Source organism: Spodoptera frugiperda, chromosome 10, assembly GCF_023101765.2.
Source record: "Spodoptera frugiperda isolate SF20-4 chromosome 10, AGI-APGP_CSIRO_Sfru_2.0, whole genome shotgun sequence".
Classification (NCBI taxonomy): domain Eukaryota; kingdom Metazoa; phylum Arthropoda; class Insecta; order Lepidoptera; family Noctuidae; genus Spodoptera; species Spodoptera frugiperda.
In genome coordinates, this window is record NC_064221.1 from 2,994,915 (window position 1) to 3,013,092 (window position 18,178).

The following is an 18,178-nucleotide window of genomic DNA, read 5'->3' on the forward strand; positions in this document are numbered from 1 at the left end:
TGTTTTTCGCGACAACAACGCAAACAACTGCTGTAGTAATTAATAAATTGTAGACTAAGCTATTGTTGCTCGCGCGAGCCAATGTTCTGTAGATATCCAAAGAAAAATTCTCTAGCTGTAGGAAAACATGATATTAGCGTAAGGTGATTGTAAGAACATTTTCAAATGCAAGAATAAATAAAGAATTCGCCATCATTTTGTGTTTTTATTTAAACCTGTGAACAGTTTCAGCCCAAAATGTATTCTGTTATGAGATTAGATAGATAACAGCCTGTCAACTACAACGTAATTTTTTAACGGCAATTTAACCAATTACCGTCGTCAATGGACACACGCAGCAAAGAGGAGTCAGTTGGGCCTAAAAACAAGATCCAACTCTTTAAACTGACAAAGTGCTTGATATTCATTGCTCTATGTAGTGCTCTATTTATCAAAATTCATTGCATAGTTTTAAAGATCTAAGCACACATTTAAGTTTGAGAGAGCCTCGCTTCGGCATGAATGGACCGGCTCGCCCGGAGTGATACAACGGCCTCACAGAAAACCGACGTGAAACAACGTTTGCGTTACGTTGTGTGATTAAGGTTACAGGAAGTCCAATTACCCCTCTTCCTAATCATCCCAATCCCCGACACCCCAACAACCCTTAAATTCCTAACCCCAAAAAGCTGGCAACGCACTTGTAACGCCTCTGGTGTTTCGGATGTCCATGGGCGGCGATCCGGCTGCTCGTTTACCGGCTTATAACATAAAAAACTACATAGGGATAGACAACAGCAAAATGACTTTGTTTTATATTAGGTATGTAGTGGCAAACATATAAGTCACATATAACCAGAAACCGGAGCAATAATGTATGTACTTATCATTCTAAGTGAAGGCATTTTTTCTACTAGTCAAATTCAATACTTTTTTCCAAACGTCAAAAACGATATTTTCTATGAACTTTGTATGAAATACTCTATTATGACGTTTTAAGTTTTTGACGTCAAATAGCAGACTTATTTCTAGAAAATTAGCTAGAAAAATTCGAAAATTAAGTGCCTACTTCATATGAATGAGATTATTTTTGAATATTTTATTGTATTGAAAAGTTGTAATAATTTATTTTTGACCCGGTCATCATCCGTATTGAATACGTGACACTTTGTACGGTTGGACTGGTGACTGGGCAACTGGCTTCTGTCGTCACCGCGCTACCGTGTAGAGGAGTCACAATGTACCTAGTTTATATTTAAACCTAATAGGGATGATGACGGAGTATGAAAATTAAAAATCTATTTAGTCCGTCAGTTAGGTAATGAAAAAATATTAGACACGTATTTTCTTATTTTGTCGTATAAGATAACGAACGAATCAAAGTTTAGGAGTGGGAGCAAATACGTCATTTCTACGTACAAAACGTACTTAGAAGTGATATCACGCGATATTTCAAATCTATAAATTTTCGAAAGAATTTTTTTGTTTACGTAAGAAAATAAAAAAATACGTGTCTAATATTTAAAAATAATCTACAAGACGGACATTAAAATAAAAATAAGTCATTTACCATTTACAAAGCGGACTTTTAGACAGAATAATTGAAATAATATAATATATAGGTAGGTAAATAATACGTACATACGTCATTTTAACGGGATAAAACTATACATTAATAAATGACATAGCTACGTACCTAAATATAGTTTCACAAACAGTTTACTTGCTTCATCTAGTCGGTGCAAACACGTTGCTCGTTTTTATTATATTTTTATTTATATTTATTCATTAATATTTTTGAATAAATGATAATTTGAATATTAATATTTGAATAGTGATAAATTTTCTATTATTTGATTCTTTTTGTTGTTAATGAAAGTGTTGAATTGGAAAATAATAAATATGAATAAACGAATGTATGTTGTGACTGGATTGTTTATGTTACAGTGTTGTAACATTATTGCTGGTAAGTTGCTATTTGTTTGCATCTATATAAAAATATAATAATATTATACCGTATAGGAGACCTCAAAAAAAAAGTCAAAAGTCAAAATTATTTATTTCAATTAGACCAGGAAGGCACTTTTGAACGTCAAAGCAAATATAATAATATTAATAACGTCAGTCTGTCGGTCTGTCCTCTAGTGAAGCTATTTGCTCGTTCCAAAGTGTAGATTCCTATGGAGAAGAACGAGCAAGAAACTCCATAGGTTACTCTTTTTCAATCAGATTCACAATACAATTCATGGTTACATTGTTTAGATTGCTTCAACTATGTGAGAACAATGTAAAACTAATATTTAGTCAAAGTGATAGAAAAAGAAAATAACCCTGAGGACAACAAACTTAATGCAGTCTGGAGCTGACCAGTCCCAGTTGACAGCGCTCGTTCACCAACATGGCACGTACACCAGCACCGCCCAACTCAACCATGTTGCAGGGAATCGAGCGATCCAATGCCCGTGCCACCGCCAATGAGACCTTTGAGTGAGCATGACAACTCCAAGCTGACACAAATGCATTCTACTAGTCTAATACAGTTTTAGCTAATTACCTCTTTGCATTTAAATTTGCGTTTAAATTAAATCATTACCTCTTATGACTTCATTTAAACTATAGGTATATTTGTTCTTATGTATCTTGACTGCTTGACTGACGATGTACGAAAAATGAACGAAATAGTCCCATTTATAATAACAACACCTATAATATTTCTTATAGGTATATAATTTTTATGTCACAATGTTAGTTACCGTACTCCTCCGAAACGCATTTACCGATTTTTACCAAATTTTATATGCGTATTCAGTAGGTCTGAGAATCTATTTTTTTATAAAATAATTTATAAGGCAAAACGACGTTTGCCGGGTCAGCTAGTACAAATATAAATCTCCCGAGCGATTTCGATCCTGGTTACCAGTCTGTCTAACTGTGACTAGACTGGCTCACTACGCAGAAGATTTTATAGTGCCCAAGTTTGTGCGCAAACACAGGTGCACTCTCTGTTCCCCTTACGGACTACCTATAGGTTACCGGGGCTCCGGTTCGAAAAGCAGGAGTTGGAACGGGTTGGTTTTTAGTCAGTAGGAATCTGACACTCCTTTTCGCCTCGCCCAAGGCGAGAGAAGTTATTGGATGATATTCCCCCCTCAAAAAAAAAAACTCTCTGTTCCTTCAGTCTCTGAACCCAATGGGATAGTAGACTGACACGAATGGAGATAGGTCTAGTGGAGGACAAAGGCTTTACATGCTTTCCGAGGCAAACTTTCTAACTCTTTTTTTTTTTTGAGTAGGCAAAATCATCCAATGACTTCTGCCGCCCTGGGCGAGGCGAGAGGGAGTGTCAGACTCTTACTCACTAAAAACCACCCCGTTCCTTCTCCTGCTTTTCGAGCCGGAGCCCCGGTAAACCCGCTAGGTAGTCCGCAGCTCCGGATCAGGCATCAGCCCTACTGGGCCCCATCTGTGGTGGTCTGATGGCTCTTTGAGGCGCGCGCGGAACGCGACGCGCCGCACGCACGGGTCTGGTTCTGTTCGGGCGGGCGGACGGTGGCCGGAGATCGTCGCGCGATCCCCGTCGCCCAGAGTGTCTGTCGCGACGGCTGGGGCGTGAGGAGGTTTGTTCTCTCACGCGCCCCGCCTCCTCCTTAGCTAGCATGACTGCTTCGCAGAAGGAGGAGACGGCATCCCAGTCCCTCTCGCTGCGCACCATGGCCTGAACCAGCGCCGGGCGCGAGAGGTTGCCGTCGCCGACCACATCCCTGAGGACTTGGCGGTGCTCAGCCCACGCAGGGCATACCGCCACTGTATGTTCCACCATGTCCTCCGGGCGGTCCTCGCAGTGATGACACCCGGGCGTTTCCTCCCGCCCAATACGGAACAGGAACCTACCGAAACTCCCATGTCCGGTAAGCACCTGCGTCAGGCGGTAGGTGAGGACGCCGTGGCGCCTCTCTAGCCACTCCTCAAAGAGGGGACTTACCGCTGCGATGACAGCGAGCCCAAACTTCCTAACTCTGGGCTAATAATAGTACTTACTATCTTCATATATATGTATTACTAGCTGACCCGCGCAACTTCGTTTGCGTGTATCCCGCTACTTCGACAAATACAGTCAACGCACCAACACATATTGGATACTAATTTTCAATTCACAATAACTTTTCTTTCCCTTAACCGCGTTTAAAATATTAAAATGTTTTTTGGTTTCTGTGACTCTTCTTTGATCGCCCCCCCTATCAGTTTTTGGAAAAAATATTTAAGTAATGTACAGATTTTTTTTTGTCTTATATGTATAGATCAAAGTCGTAGTACCTACTTTTTAATATTATTAAAGGGACGCTGCCCCCGCCGCCGCGGCCGGCCCGTACCGTGCCGCAATACTAATATCGTGATATCTCCTAAACTATATGTCTAAATAACACACTGTAAACTGCAAAAATAATCTAAATTAAATGCTCGTGATGATGAACTTACTTATTATGATAAGGATATATGTATTATTGGTTATATCACCAGTTAAACATCACCCAACGAATTAAATGTTTTTTTAATACAGAAAAGTAGTTTTTGTGACTTAAATAAAAAAGCTGTATATATGTCATCGCGGACTTTTTTGTAGAACTAATAAAGACCAATGTTTTTGCTATACATTGTTCTTACTTGTATCCAACGGTATAAGCGGCGCACGCACAAATGCAATCTTCAATTAGATTTTTTTTCTGACTTCTTGGACATAAATCGCTATAACTCAGCTAATATAGTTTCAATGTATTTCAATTATATATAAAAACCTGTCGGAGAAAATACTCTTTCTATTAGTGAAAACCGCATCAAAATCCGTTGCGTAGTTTTAAAGTTTTATGCATACGAAGGGACTACAGACAAAATGGGCGACTTTGTTTTATACTATGTAAAGATGTATGTATAAGATGTATTGTATTCATATATTTATTCTTTTGAGCTTGTGTTTTGACTTAGCATCAATCCGCTTTATTTCTCTGCACTACCCTATGGTTGACCGTTAGAGAATGCCTTAAGGCATTAAGTCCGCCATTCACTGTTTTGTGATGAAGTTTAAATAAATAAATAAATAATAGTCATTTAATACATCACGTTGCCGGTTGCCACGTAGCATAGCAGCTAATCACCCAACCACTGCGCCAGTCATGCGATCCAATACATATAAGGATAACATAGGCTAGATATAGTATATAATAATATAATCTACCTATAATATAAAAACAAGCCTGGTTTTCCTTCCTGACGCTATAACTCCAAAACGCACGAACCGATTTCCACAGTTTTGCATTCGTTGGAAAGGTCTCGGGCACCGTGAGATTTAAAGCAAAGAAATTCAAGAAAATTTTCAAGAGAAAAGCAGTAAAACAGGGAAAATCATTTGTGGCGAAACGGAGTTCGCCGGTTTTGCTAGTTTTATGCATAAATAAAAAATGAGAAAATAATTTATATTTCAGACGAACTCGGGAAGGAGAAAATATATCGGCCATGTACGAGTAATGGACGGAGACATCAGTGGGTTCAGTATTACCAATCAAGTACGTATTTGTAGGTACAGTAAGTACAGTTACTGCTATTTACTATGCAGGCAAGAAAAAGTATTGACAGAAAGTACCTATTTACTCTGACCTTGAAAAGAACCGGGTTGTATTTCTCAGGAAAGATAGAAGCTGAAAGAAAGCCGTTTGTAATCATGAGTACAAACACGTGTTTAAATATCCTTCACTAATTACCAGTCACCCAGTCACAGTTTTCTCACGCGAATGGGCCGGCTCGACGGGAGTGATTACTAGTGCTACGGCTTCACAGAAAACCGACGTGAAACAACTCTTGCGTTGTGTTTTGCCCAATTACGTTGCTTGCTGTGCCTAATTAATCCTAATATTCCCAAGCCCCGATTCCCCAACAACCCTTAAATTTCGCACCTCTAAAAGGCCGCAACGCATGTGTCATACCATGTGTTACGCCGTGTCCATGGGCGGCGGCGATTGCTTACCATCAGGTGATACGTCTGCTCGTTTACCGGCTTATTACATAAAAAAACTCCTATATGTATAATTTAGTACAATAATAGCTACTGTATCTGTATACAGTCAATACTTTTTGTTACCTGCATAGTAAATAGATATAGATATTTTAAAGCTGGAGTAGTTTGAACACCCTAAAGCATGGATGCACAGACCGCGGCCCGCCGATAGAATCCTGGTGGCCCGCCGACAGCAAAAATAAATTGCTACAAGTAAATTTGAGCCAAATATAAAAAGATTGTGAGCACTATGCAGTGCCACGCTTCAAATTAATAAATTCTTTTTCAATTTTAATACATTATTATCAATTCTTTATTAATTACCTATACTTCTGGCGGACCGCAATCCGTTCATAATTTGTCCGAGTGGCCCCTAGTCTGAATAAGTCTGTGCATCCCTGCCCTAAAGGTACAATTCCGAGACGCGCTGCAGACTGCAAACTGCAACCGCAAACTGCAAGTGACACTTGTTTCTATGAACATCTATGAAATTGATGCCAAGCGCGGCAACACTGCTGCCTGCAGACGCAGCGACCGCAGACTGCAGCGCCAGTCTGTCAGTCATTCTGCCTCGCATGAAGCTACTGGAATAACTGAGGCACGGTTCTGTGCATTGTGCAGCCACGGCATGCAGCCGCAGTTGGAATAGCGACCGCAGGCAGCATTGCGGTCGCCTCGCCCAATGCAAGAGAAGTCATTGGATGATTTTCCCCCCTCAAAAAAAAGGCAGTATTGCGGTAGCCACATTGTCGCGTGCGGTTGCAGTCTGCGGCTGTCTTGAAATTGTACCTTAATTCCTGGAATTAAACCATGTTATTACTGATTGTTTCAGAAAAACCAATTATGAGTCTAAACATAACTAAAAGTTCGGTTAAGGAAACTAACTTTATTATGTACTTGGAACCGTTTGACAACTCAAGTACGGTTCAATCTATAGACTGCCTCAACAAAACAACAAATCTAATAAGAAGCATAATACAACAACATACTATACATATTTCGGCCTCCCCGAGCGATTATGAATGTAAGTATGTACCTATGTGGTTAGGTTATTTTTTTAATGGGACAAGCCCGCTACATCTCCTGTAAGCCAGGATCTACAGTAGATACAACCATGAAAACACCGGAACATTGAAGTCCGGCGCGTCCCAGGAAAATGATTGCCTCTCTTGGATCCGGCAACGAAATTAATCAGAAGATATTATTAATGGTTAGGTTCGGGTTGCCAGATCCAGACTGATCATTTCCTGGATATTTCTAGTGCCACGAACAGAATTTGAGTTTTGGTGTCCCGTCCGAGACAAAACTGTAAAAGTAGGAATTAAGTAGGTACTTAGAACTATCGGTTACTGAAAAAAGCGAAGCGAGCAGCTTACCCTTCTCGCCCCTAAACTCAGACAGCGCGACTTGCGAGCACGTTTGATTTGACTTTCGCTGTCAGAGTATTACATTTTTATGAACAATACTAGTATAGTTTAATTCCGGGACAGCAAAGTAAAATTACTGGACACGGGACAGCACACAACATTCCGGGAAAAACCCGGAAATCCCGGCCAATCTGGCAATCCTAAGTCAGCTCACTACGAGACGCGTTGCGACTTACCTACTTTATATGCTTTTTTAACTTACATTATTTGCTGTTTAGTTTTAAGTATATTTTTGAAGCACCCTTTTTAAAGGTTTAAGCCGGTAAACGAGCAGACAGATCACCGGATGGTAAGCAATCGCCGCCCATGGACACTTGAAACACCAGAGGAGTTACAAGTGCGTTGCCGGCCTTTTGGGGGTTACGAATTTAAGGGTTGTTGCGGAATCTGGGATTGGGAAACCCCCTTCCCAATCGGTAATTGAGCTCCGGTAACCTCAATCATACAAGGAAACAATGAAATTGTTGTTGCACGTCGGTTTTCTGTGAGGCCGTGGTATCACTCCGGTTGAGCCGGCCCATTCGTGCCGAAGCATGGCTCTCCCACACTTATCTACTACTTATTTTGTTTTTACAGCACATAATAATACTATAATCAAATATTATAATGACAAGGAGTCCACGGAGATTAGTTGCGACAAATATGAAGATACAGGTAAGTTGTATAAGATAATATTTATTCCTGTCGACTAAATGAATTGACAGAATTTAACCACCATTAAAATATTTCACTTTTTAACCACCGTACTCAGAATCATTTAATGGTTACTTAACCCAGTCCTTAGGAATTGTTTTCGATACAAAATCGTTACTAAAGAATAGTTTAAGTAATCATTAAATGCCTTTGAGTGCGGCAGTAAGTGTTTTAAGTTTACCTAGCCTATACTAGGTACTTAGGAAAGTAAGCTTGTCCCAACCTATTATTCGATAACATTTTTTTATGGGATAGAGCTGTAAACAAGCCCACGTATCACCTGATGGTAAGCAATCGGCGCCGACCATGGAATCCCGCAAATGCAACACCAGAAGAGTTACAAGTGCATTGCCGCCCTTTTGAGGATTTGGGGATTGAGGGGGCAGGAGGGTAGGATTAGTCTCCGGCATCCTCACTCACACTCTAGTATTGTTTCACGCTGTTTTGTAAGTCATGCTATCACTCCGGTGGAGTCGGCCTATTTGTGCCGAATTATGGATCTTCTACGCGAAAAAATTAGCTAGGTATAATTATTGTCATGTTAAAGGTACGCGTCCACAGGCCCGCATCGTACGCAACGGATTTTAGTTTGTCTTGTATAGAGACTCATACAACAGTGTCCACTGATCCGCATCGTACGGACCGCATCATTATCACTACATGCGATGCGTACCTACTGATGACGTCATACGGAATGCGTACGATGCAGGCCTATGGACGCTTACCTTCATTCACGTTTCGTTATGTCACAAAGTCAAAGTCAAAGCATTTACTTCAATGGATTCTAAATTAGGCACTTTTGAAACGTCAAATTGAATTGTCCGTCAGTCTCTCTGTCAGTGAAGCTAGGCGCTCGTTCCAAAGTGTAGCTTCGAAAGGAGAAAAACGAGAAAGAAACTCCATTGTTACGCTTTTAAAAAAATATTTTGTACAATATCTCTGATACACTATTTGATCATTTACCTTTACCATTTATATTATGTAGGAACAATGTAACGACAACACATCGTCAGAACTAATGGGACAATAAAACCAACACTTTATTTCATGTTACAGATGTCGAAGATGTTAACATAGGCACAGTAACAACTTCGTCTCATGAAATTACAATATATCCAAAACGTTATGTAAACATGGCCTTAAACAGATCGTTCGATCAAGCAGGAGTCTACTGCCTTTACTATGTGAGGAGTGGCAATGATACGGTCGTTAATATTACTCGTCATGTCACCAAAATACAGCTGGTATATAAGGACACTTATACCAGTTCCGATCTAGAAGGTATGAAAAATTGTTTCAATATTACAAACAGACACTACAATTTAATTAAATTTATTAGTGTAGGTTTAGATAACCTGGCTTTTTTTTAATGGGCCAAGCCCGCCACATCTTCCCATACCGCTGCAACTCCTGTAAGCCAGGATCTACAGTAGATACAACCATGAAAACACCGGAACACTGAAGTCCGGCGGGTCCCAGGGAAATGAATGACTGTCTTGGATCCCGCAACGAAACAAATCAGCTGAAGATGTTATTAGAGGAGAAGAAAAAACAACGATAGTTTCCACTTCCCTCGGTGAATTTAATGCTGGAGACAGAATGATTTAAACCTAAAGGCACAAAAGAGACTGCACAAATTATTAAAATGTAAACATGCACCTTTAGGAAAACATCATCGGTTACCTACTTACTAGTTTCGGTATTTTATTTTTCAGGCCCTAATCATGAAGACAATAGTCAACAGATGTACATGATTGTGGTTGGTATAGTAACCGTAGTTGCATTAGTGATTGCCATAGCCATACTATACAGAAACCGGCGCCGCAAGAAAACTAATGATGTAAGTACCTTTTTTTTATGAGACATAACGGTAATCGAGCAGACGTATTACCTGATGGTAAGCAATCGCCGCCGCCCATGGACACTTGAAACACCAGAGGCTCTACAAGTGCGTTACCGGTAAGTGCGGTACCTACTTTTATACTTTAAACCCGGACATGTAGAGAGGATGGATGAAAGCAGATTTACGAAATCCGGAGTTGCGGACAACGTAACTGGTTACCGGGGCTCCGGCTCAAAGCAGGAGAAAGAACGGGATGGTTTTTAGTCAGTAAGTCTGACACTCGCTCCCGCCTCGACCAAGGCCGGAGAAGTGAATGGATGATTTTCACAATTAAAAAAAAATTGGAGCTGTCGGTAAAGGGCGCTCTAGACGGACACATAACGATCAGATTGACGATATACAGGGTGACTTTGAATTCGACGTATTCCTCTCGGGAGGTGATAGTACAACTAATTTCCTACAAAAATAGCCCTGAGTTCCTTGAGCGGAAAGTGGCTAGTTTCTGAGATATTCAACATTTTTGGTTTTGGTAAAAATATCCCGAATGGATTACAAAAACATCAATAAATAAAAAAATACTGGTTGGATTTTAGTTATTTTAGTTTTAATCAGTTGCCAATACATCAGTTATCATTTATAAATACTAATAATGGCAGAAATATCATTCGTTTTAAAATAGCAAGTAATTTCCTATGAATTTTTGTTTTGTTTCACTAATTTGGTCAATAGATAACTGGATTTATTTCGAAAAAAATATATGACACTAAGCGTACAAACTATTAGAAAAACTTCCTTGGTTTATTAGCTACCTAGAAACGTAAAATTATTTACAATATTCCCAAAAACAAATGAATTAATTGATGATAAGTAGAGTGTAAAGAGAAAAGCGCAATATCAAAAACATCTTAATTTGCAAAATTTTGTTCAAAATCATCTTCCCTACGACGAATACATGCCCGAACACACTTTCTTATCCCTATGACGTTCACTCTTGGGCTGAATATGCGTTTTATTTCGTCACTATGTTTTGGAGAAGAATTTCGATGCTCGGCCAATTCCCTCTGCATAAACAAGGGACTTCATGTAAAAATCAACCAGCGTTAGATTCTGGACACCGCGCTTGCCATGTAGTTGGACCCCCATGCCAATATAACGCCTGGGAACCAAGGTATCCAACCATTGCCCCACAGTAGTTCGATAGTGCGCTGGATAAACTATCACAATATCCATTATTAGCCACAAAAAAGTCAACAAAATCCGAAACCATTGTTAGCGCATCGCGGTTTTAATTCCAATGTTTGCTGGGGTATCAAAAATAATTATTTGATTGGACCCTACTTTTCATCCAACAATTAAAATGGTGAGAATTATGAAAAAAAATTAAGAAATGTGCTAGGGTCATTGTTTTAAATTTGAATTTAGAAACAAGATGAATGAACTTATTCTACTTATTGAATTAATTTATTAATTTGATTAACGAATTTATTCCACATGACGATTGTCAAGTGCATTATCGAACTACTGTGCGGCAATGGTCGAAAACATTGATTCTCAGGCATTGGATTAGTAGGGCGGTCCAACTACATGGCATGCACAATGACCAGAACCTAACGCCGGTTGATTTTTACATGAAATCTCTTGTTTATACAGAAGGAATTGGCCGTGTATCGTAATTCTTCTCCGAAACATATTTGAAGATAATTACGAAATAAAACGCATATTCAGCCCAAGAGTGAACGTCATAGGGATAAGAAAATGTGTTCGGGCATGTATTCGTCGTAGGGAAGATGATTTTGAACAAAATTTTGCAAATTAAGATGTTTTTGATATTGCGCTTTTCTCTTTACGCTCTACTTATCATCAATTAATTCATTTGTTTTTGGGAATATTGTAAATAATTTTACGTTTCTGGGTAGCTAATAAACCAAGGAAGTTTTTCTAATAGTTTGTACGCTTAGTGTCATATATTTTTTTCGAAATAAATCCAGTTATCTATTGACCAAATTAGTGAAACAAAACAAAAATTCATAGGAAATTACTTGCTATTTTAAAACGAATGATATTTCTGCCATTATTAGTATTTATAAATGATAACTGATGTATTGGCAACTGATTAAAACTAAAATAACTAAAATCCAACCAGTATTTTTTTATTTATTGATGTTTTTGTAATCCATTCGGGATATTTTTACCAAAACCAAAAATGTTGAATATCTCAGAAACTAGCCACTTTCCGCCCAAGGACCTCAGGGCTATTTTTGTAGGAAATTAGTTGTACTATCACCTCCCGAGAGGAATACGTCGAATTCAAAGTCACCCTGTATTAAAGAGGGCCAAATTAAAAGTACCTTTAACCGACGAGCATGCATGAAAAGACTCATGACTGTTGATGAAACGAAAGCGATGTATCAGAAACATGGCAATTGGCGTTCCATTGTCTTATGTATGTAAGTTATACCTACTATAGGTACCTAGTAATAAATAAGCTATCGCACTATAAGCCTCAATTTTAAATGGCTCGGGGTCTACATCAACAGCCTATTAGTGGCCTCTACTGGCCAAAGCCTCTTCTCCCACGGAAGTTTGAGTATTAATCACCACGCTTTCTGAATGCGGGTTGGCGATTTCAAACTTATTTAATTAATTAGGAATTATAAACCCAGGTTTCCTCACGATGTTTTCCTTTACCGTTTGTCAATGATGCCACCCATTTTTGCCATTTTTGGTTAATGTGTAATTAATAAACTCATTCATTAATTTTCAGACACCAAATGAAGTATCATACGTGGAGTTGGACATGCCTGAACAAGTAGTAAACACGTCTATTAAGGAAGAATCGCCGTACGCACAAATTATTGGGGAGATGCGACCTCCTAACCTTGCAAGCAAACCTACTTATAAGCCGTAAACTGTACCTCTTGAATAAATGTTCTATACCGCCATACTAACATTTGTCGAGCGACATACTGTGTCACTTAAGCTTAGTCTCCACTAGGAACATTTGTTGAGCGACATGTGTCCCCAGAGACATCAGGCGACGTCGAGCAACACCGCCGCGACATTGTTGATACTGGAGGTCTACTCCGGTTCTCGAATGCGAAGTTTCGTTTAATTTTCGACCGTAGGTTTTATTGATTTACTAATAGAATTACTTGAAATAACGTTTTATTTTTAATTTCATATCAAAACCTATTTATTTATCTTCATTTCATTCGTTCATTTTTATTCACAAAAGTTCAAAATAAATAGAATTGTAGTATGCAATCTGCGAAGTTTTTTCGTTCGATCGTTCGTTGAATAACATGTTCCCTGTCGCACAGTCGATGAAGATTCAACAATATCGCGGCGATGTCGTCCGATGTCGGCCGATATCGCCCGATGTCTCTATGTCGATGTCTCAATACTTAGATAAAACGAATCAAAGTTTAGGAGTGGGAGGAAATACGTAATTTCTACGTATAAAACGTACTTAGAAGTGACGTCACGCGATATTTGAAATCAATATATCATCGAAAGTATTTATTTCCGTAAGAAAATAAAAAATACGTGTCTTATGTTTTAAAATTTTAAAATAACCTATAAGACGGACATTAAAATAAAAATTAGTCATCTACTTACCCTATTGTATGTCAATCAATTTAAGGTAAAAGGAATTGAGAATAAAAACAATAAAACTTTGTGTAGAGAAAGATAAATTTATTTAAATATTTAATAAATTACTTTTAGAGATTCTCCATTAAGCCAAAACATTAAACATCGTCATTTTCTACATTAAAAATAGGAATGATTTAATACATTTTAGATAATTTAAAAACAAGTAAGTTACAGAAATACATTCTTAATTTTTCAGAAGTAAATTTATTTTAAACATTCTTAATTATAATTGATAAACGGTTTAAACATTTTGAAACTATACAAGAATAATAATTCATTTATACAAAGCCAGAACTGACTTAAAAACGTGTCAGTTTAAAATTTTTATTTCATTTTTAAGATTTATTTAAAAAATATTGCACTATTTTTTTAAAAGCTTATTTATAACTAAGTACTAAGCCTAATTTTTATTTCGTCACAATTTTCTATAACATCTATGCCCCCCTATTAAAGTATACAATCCAATGATATGATACATGATTTAAAATTTTAAGTACACAAAACTAAAATATACACTGGGGCAGATATTTTTCAAACGACTATAGCTTTTAACTACATAGGCATAGAGATCGAATTGTATTAATTTCTAAATACATTAACTGTCATACTCAGAGACATTTAATGATTACTTAAACTATTCCTTAGTAACGATTTTGTTCTGAAAATGAGTGCTAAAGGTAAACGTCCACAGACCCGCATCGTACACATCGCACGCATCGTACGCATTCCGTATGACGTCATCGGTACGCATCGCATGTAGGCATTGCCGACGAGCGGTCTGTACGATGCGGATCAGTGGACGCAGTTGTATGAGTTTCTATACAAGACAAACTAAAATCCGTTGCGTGCGATGCGTACGATGCCGGCCTGTGGACGCTTACCTTAAGGACTGGGTTAAGGTAAAGTAAACATTAAATGTCTTTGAGTACAGTGGTAAGTTGTTAGAAATACTGTCAGTTTAATACTCGATGAAACTGAAGTACGAATCTTCAAATATTAGGCATTGTTCATACCGAATGTACTATATAGTCGGCCGTTGACTGTAAACGACCTGTAGTTTTTGGGCGTTTCTTCAAAAAACTTTAACTTTTAATAAACAAATCATTATTCTCCCGCGTTATTAAGCATCGTGGTAGCTTATTATCATCCTTATTTTTATTGACACAGTTTAATTTATTGAAACCAACCTTTGTATTTCAATCGGCATAATTGTTAACTTTTGGTTGAGGATAATGACGCCGTTAACTTTCTTGGTTTTTTTTTTGAAGAATCACTCTTTTGGCTGTTCCATAAATTATATTAAACGTTTCGTTCACACCGAACCGACTATTCGCTTTTACGTAGAGCGATGTAGCCAGTGAGCATACTCACAGACAATGCGTTTGGTATAAGTAACCGATGCCTAAATGTCAGACAGGCTATCAGAGTTAATATTGCATACAGAGAAATAATGCCTTTTTGAATCCGACATATTTTATCGTATTGTAAGTAAATCCTGCTAAAATACAGTACCTACATTTCATTGAAATTCCATTTAAAACTTAATAAAAGCAATTAAATTAAAACAAAAACTAATACAACTAAAATTAAAAAACAATACTAATTCTAAGAGATTTCTTTAAATACTTAATAGTTAATACATTTTGAGGCTAGTTTCAATAACCCATTTGTTTGTAGATTTGCTTACTATACCCTGTGCGCTATAACAAGGTGCGGCTGACAGATGCCAGTATGACGTTGACGTCTCTCTTTAGGGATGGACATTAGAAAAATCTTTTTTTATCGCTATCGATACTCGCAGCATACATTTAATTCTCTTGAATTTTTTTATTAAATGTGTGTGTTATTTAGTTGTGCAGTCTAACTACGTGTATATACTTGTCAAAAGAAATATTTTATGACCGAGCCCTGAGGTGTTTCAGAGTTACAGTTTTACAAAACCGTGAAGAAAACAAGGATATATTAGTTTGTATATGTTAGATTAAGTACCACCACGCATTATCAATGGCGCCGGAAATGTCTAGAAAAATGCCTACTACATATTTCTGCTCAGATAATGTCACTGTGGTTTGGGCAGAGAGAGCCGCGTCTACAGTGGATTTACCCACATAATTAAAGGTTTTTTAAGAATGATAATTGAACGACGCACGATTTTAGTTTTTTATTCTAAAAAAACATCGACTACCTATCCATCGTAGCCGTAAATCCCATCACTAAACACGACTATGGCTTTACGTTATACGCATAACACTTTACTTTATTTTTCATTTTATTAGATTTTAATTGAATACTAGAACATTCCGGTTGGTTTTAATTTAATTAACTACGCATCCGAATGATTTAACATAATACGAATGTGATACAGCTAAAATATTAAGGCATAATTTTTAAATCGCAGCAACTTTCAAGAGTGATACGAAACGTTACTGAATCTGTCAGCCGCACCTTGTTAGAGCGCATTAGGTATAGATTATTTTTTATGGTATAAGCTGGCAAACGAGCAGACGTATCACCTGATGGTAAGCGATTGCTTACGTTAATTATATTAAATAATAAATTACTCCATGGGCAGTGCTGATTAGCACTGCCCATGGAGACCCGTTACAAGCACCAAAAACGTTACAAGCACCTTACGCCCCTTTTGGGGATTAGGAATTCGGGGTATAGAGTGAGGGGGGTGCAATTGAGCCTCCTGTAACCTCACTCTCACGTTGAAACACAACGCAAGCGTTGTTTCACGTCGGCTTACTGTGAGGCCGTGGTATTACTCTGGTCAAGCCGGCCTATTCGCGTCGTAGCATGGCTCCCCGATACTTATAGATTGAATTAGGGAAACAGTAGCCCTTATTTTAATACATTTTGTATGGAGTTTATGTCCAAATTGTATCTCTAGGAAGCAAATCTACCTATAGACTGGTTATTGAAATAAAGTTTTTAAGTACAATATTTTATCTTAGTCAGTAATTTTAGAGTCAGTTCATATCTGACGGAAAATGCATGGAGCGTATCAAAGGGCTAAAAAACATTTTGAAAGATTATCAACCTAATTACGGAATAATAAGGTTTAAAATCTATTGTTGACACTTTCAACCTTTCACTTTATGATGAGTTAGTGCCGCGTTATTTTCTAACATATAGCTAGTGGCATATGAATAATAGATTTTAAACTTTATTGCTAAAGTGTAAGGTTGAATATATATTGCAAGCGCTATGATCATGCATGCGTGTGGATGTTTATGAGCAGACAAATCGGTGTACCCTCTTTCTAGTTTGTTTTTAGTTCCAGTTTCATACTCCAGTCAATCCGTGATCATGGCGCTTGCAACAGTGCCGAAATATCGGAAACTCATAGCCATAAATAAACATGGTAAATATCCCGTCTCAAGTTCTAATGATAGTATTTCTCTATCATTTATATAATGTAAGTATCTATTTCTATTGTAGTAAGATTAACAATACATTGTAATAAGTTAAAATTTGATTTGAGATTTTTACTACGGTACTTATTAAAACACTAAAAAAATTTGCTAAATCATTAAAATTAAATTTATTAAATATAAGATCGAATGATTCGATGACCCAGCGAAATACTCGTTGAATATTATTAAAAAAATATATAGTTTTTAGTTTTTTTATGGAATACGGGCAAAAGGGCAGACGGATCACCTGATGGTAAGCGATCATCGCTGCCTATCGACACCCGCAACACCAGGGGCCTTAGTCTCTATTACAAGAGGGACGGAGCTATACAAGCTACATAGCTCCGTCCCTCTTGCACTGATCAGTGATCGACCATTCTGACACAATTGTAATAGCAGACTAAGGCCCCAGAAGAGACACAGATGCGTTGCCGACCTATTAAAACTGCTCTTCCCTTGAAGGTTTAAATGTCGTATCGATTCGGGCATACCGCCGACGACAGCTCATTCCACAGTTTTGCTGTGCGAGGCAGAAAGTTTCGTGAGAAGCGCACAGTTGTGGCCTGCCAACCATCTATATGATGGGGATTGAAGTGCTGTTGTGTAGGTCGATGGCGAAAAAACGCACCATTAAGCCTCGTATTCATAGTAAAAATTTTGCTTAGCAACAGTTGATCGTTGTTGATGAATAGCGAGAATGCTACTAGAAACTTTGTTCAAACTAATATAAACTGATGTTTTCGCTCGCCGGGCGTTAACTCTGCAGCATGGCGGGATCAACTCCGCAACACAAGTGTTGCCCGCAATATGTTTATGCAACCGTGTTCTAAACAAAATGTTTACCATGAATACAAGGCTTATAATTCATAATTTTAACAATATTCAACGAGTACTTACACTAAAATTGCCAAACTCGTTCGTAAGCTGTCAAAAATAGGCTCCAATTTCGAATTCTCGGATAAGAATGCAAGCCAATAGAGAGATTATAGAGAGAGCCTCCGAAATACTTTCATTTCTATCTACATTACATTAAAGCCAAGCTTTTTAGCTACACTACAGCTTTTAATTTGTAATACAAAAACAGCTATTTTATAATACCAAGCGATAAAAAATCTAC

The 18,178-nt window shown here is 37.9% G+C and overlaps 1 protein-coding gene across 4 annotated transcripts; it reads left to right on the forward strand.

The window, feature by feature from the left end:
- Positions 1 to 1,689: 1,689 nt before the first annotated feature.
- LOC118277126 (uncharacterized) lies at positions 1,690 to 12,932 on the forward strand. Of its 4 annotated transcripts, XM_050696268.1 has the most exons (8): positions 1,711 to 1,945; positions 3,651 to 3,887; positions 5,457 to 5,537; positions 6,858 to 7,049; positions 8,029 to 8,106; positions 9,202 to 9,426; positions 9,861 to 9,985; positions 12,753 to 12,932. In XM_050696268.1, the coding sequence occupies exons 1-8, from the start codon at positions 1,852 to 1,854 to the stop codon at positions 12,894 to 12,896; spliced, it is 1,176 nt and encodes a 391-aa protein (XP_050552225.1). In that variant the 5' UTR covers positions 1,711 to 1,851; the 3' UTR covers positions 12,897 to 12,932. The 4 variants fall into 4 exon arrangements, with proteins under 4 accessions (XP_035451717.2, XP_050552225.1, XP_050552227.1 ...); XM_035595824.2 differs by lacking the exon at positions 3,651 to 3,887 and having other exon boundaries at positions 1,690 to 1,945; XM_050696270.1 differs by lacking the exon at positions 6,858 to 7,049.
- Positions 12,933 to 18,178: the final 5,246 nt, after the last annotated feature.

Coding starts and splice junctions, on each gene's coding strand:
- LOC118277126 (XM_050696268.1), top strand. CDS start 1,852: ATGAAAGTGTTGAATTGGAAAATAATAAATATGAATAAACGAATGTAT. Junction 3,888..5,456: donor TACCGAAACTCCCATGTCCG/GTAAGCACCTGC, acceptor TTTATATTTCAG/ACGAACTCGGGAAGGAGAAA. Junction 9,427..9,860: donor TACCAGTTCCGATCTAGAAG/GTATGAAAAATT, acceptor TTTATTTTTCAG/GCCCTAATCATGAAGACAAT.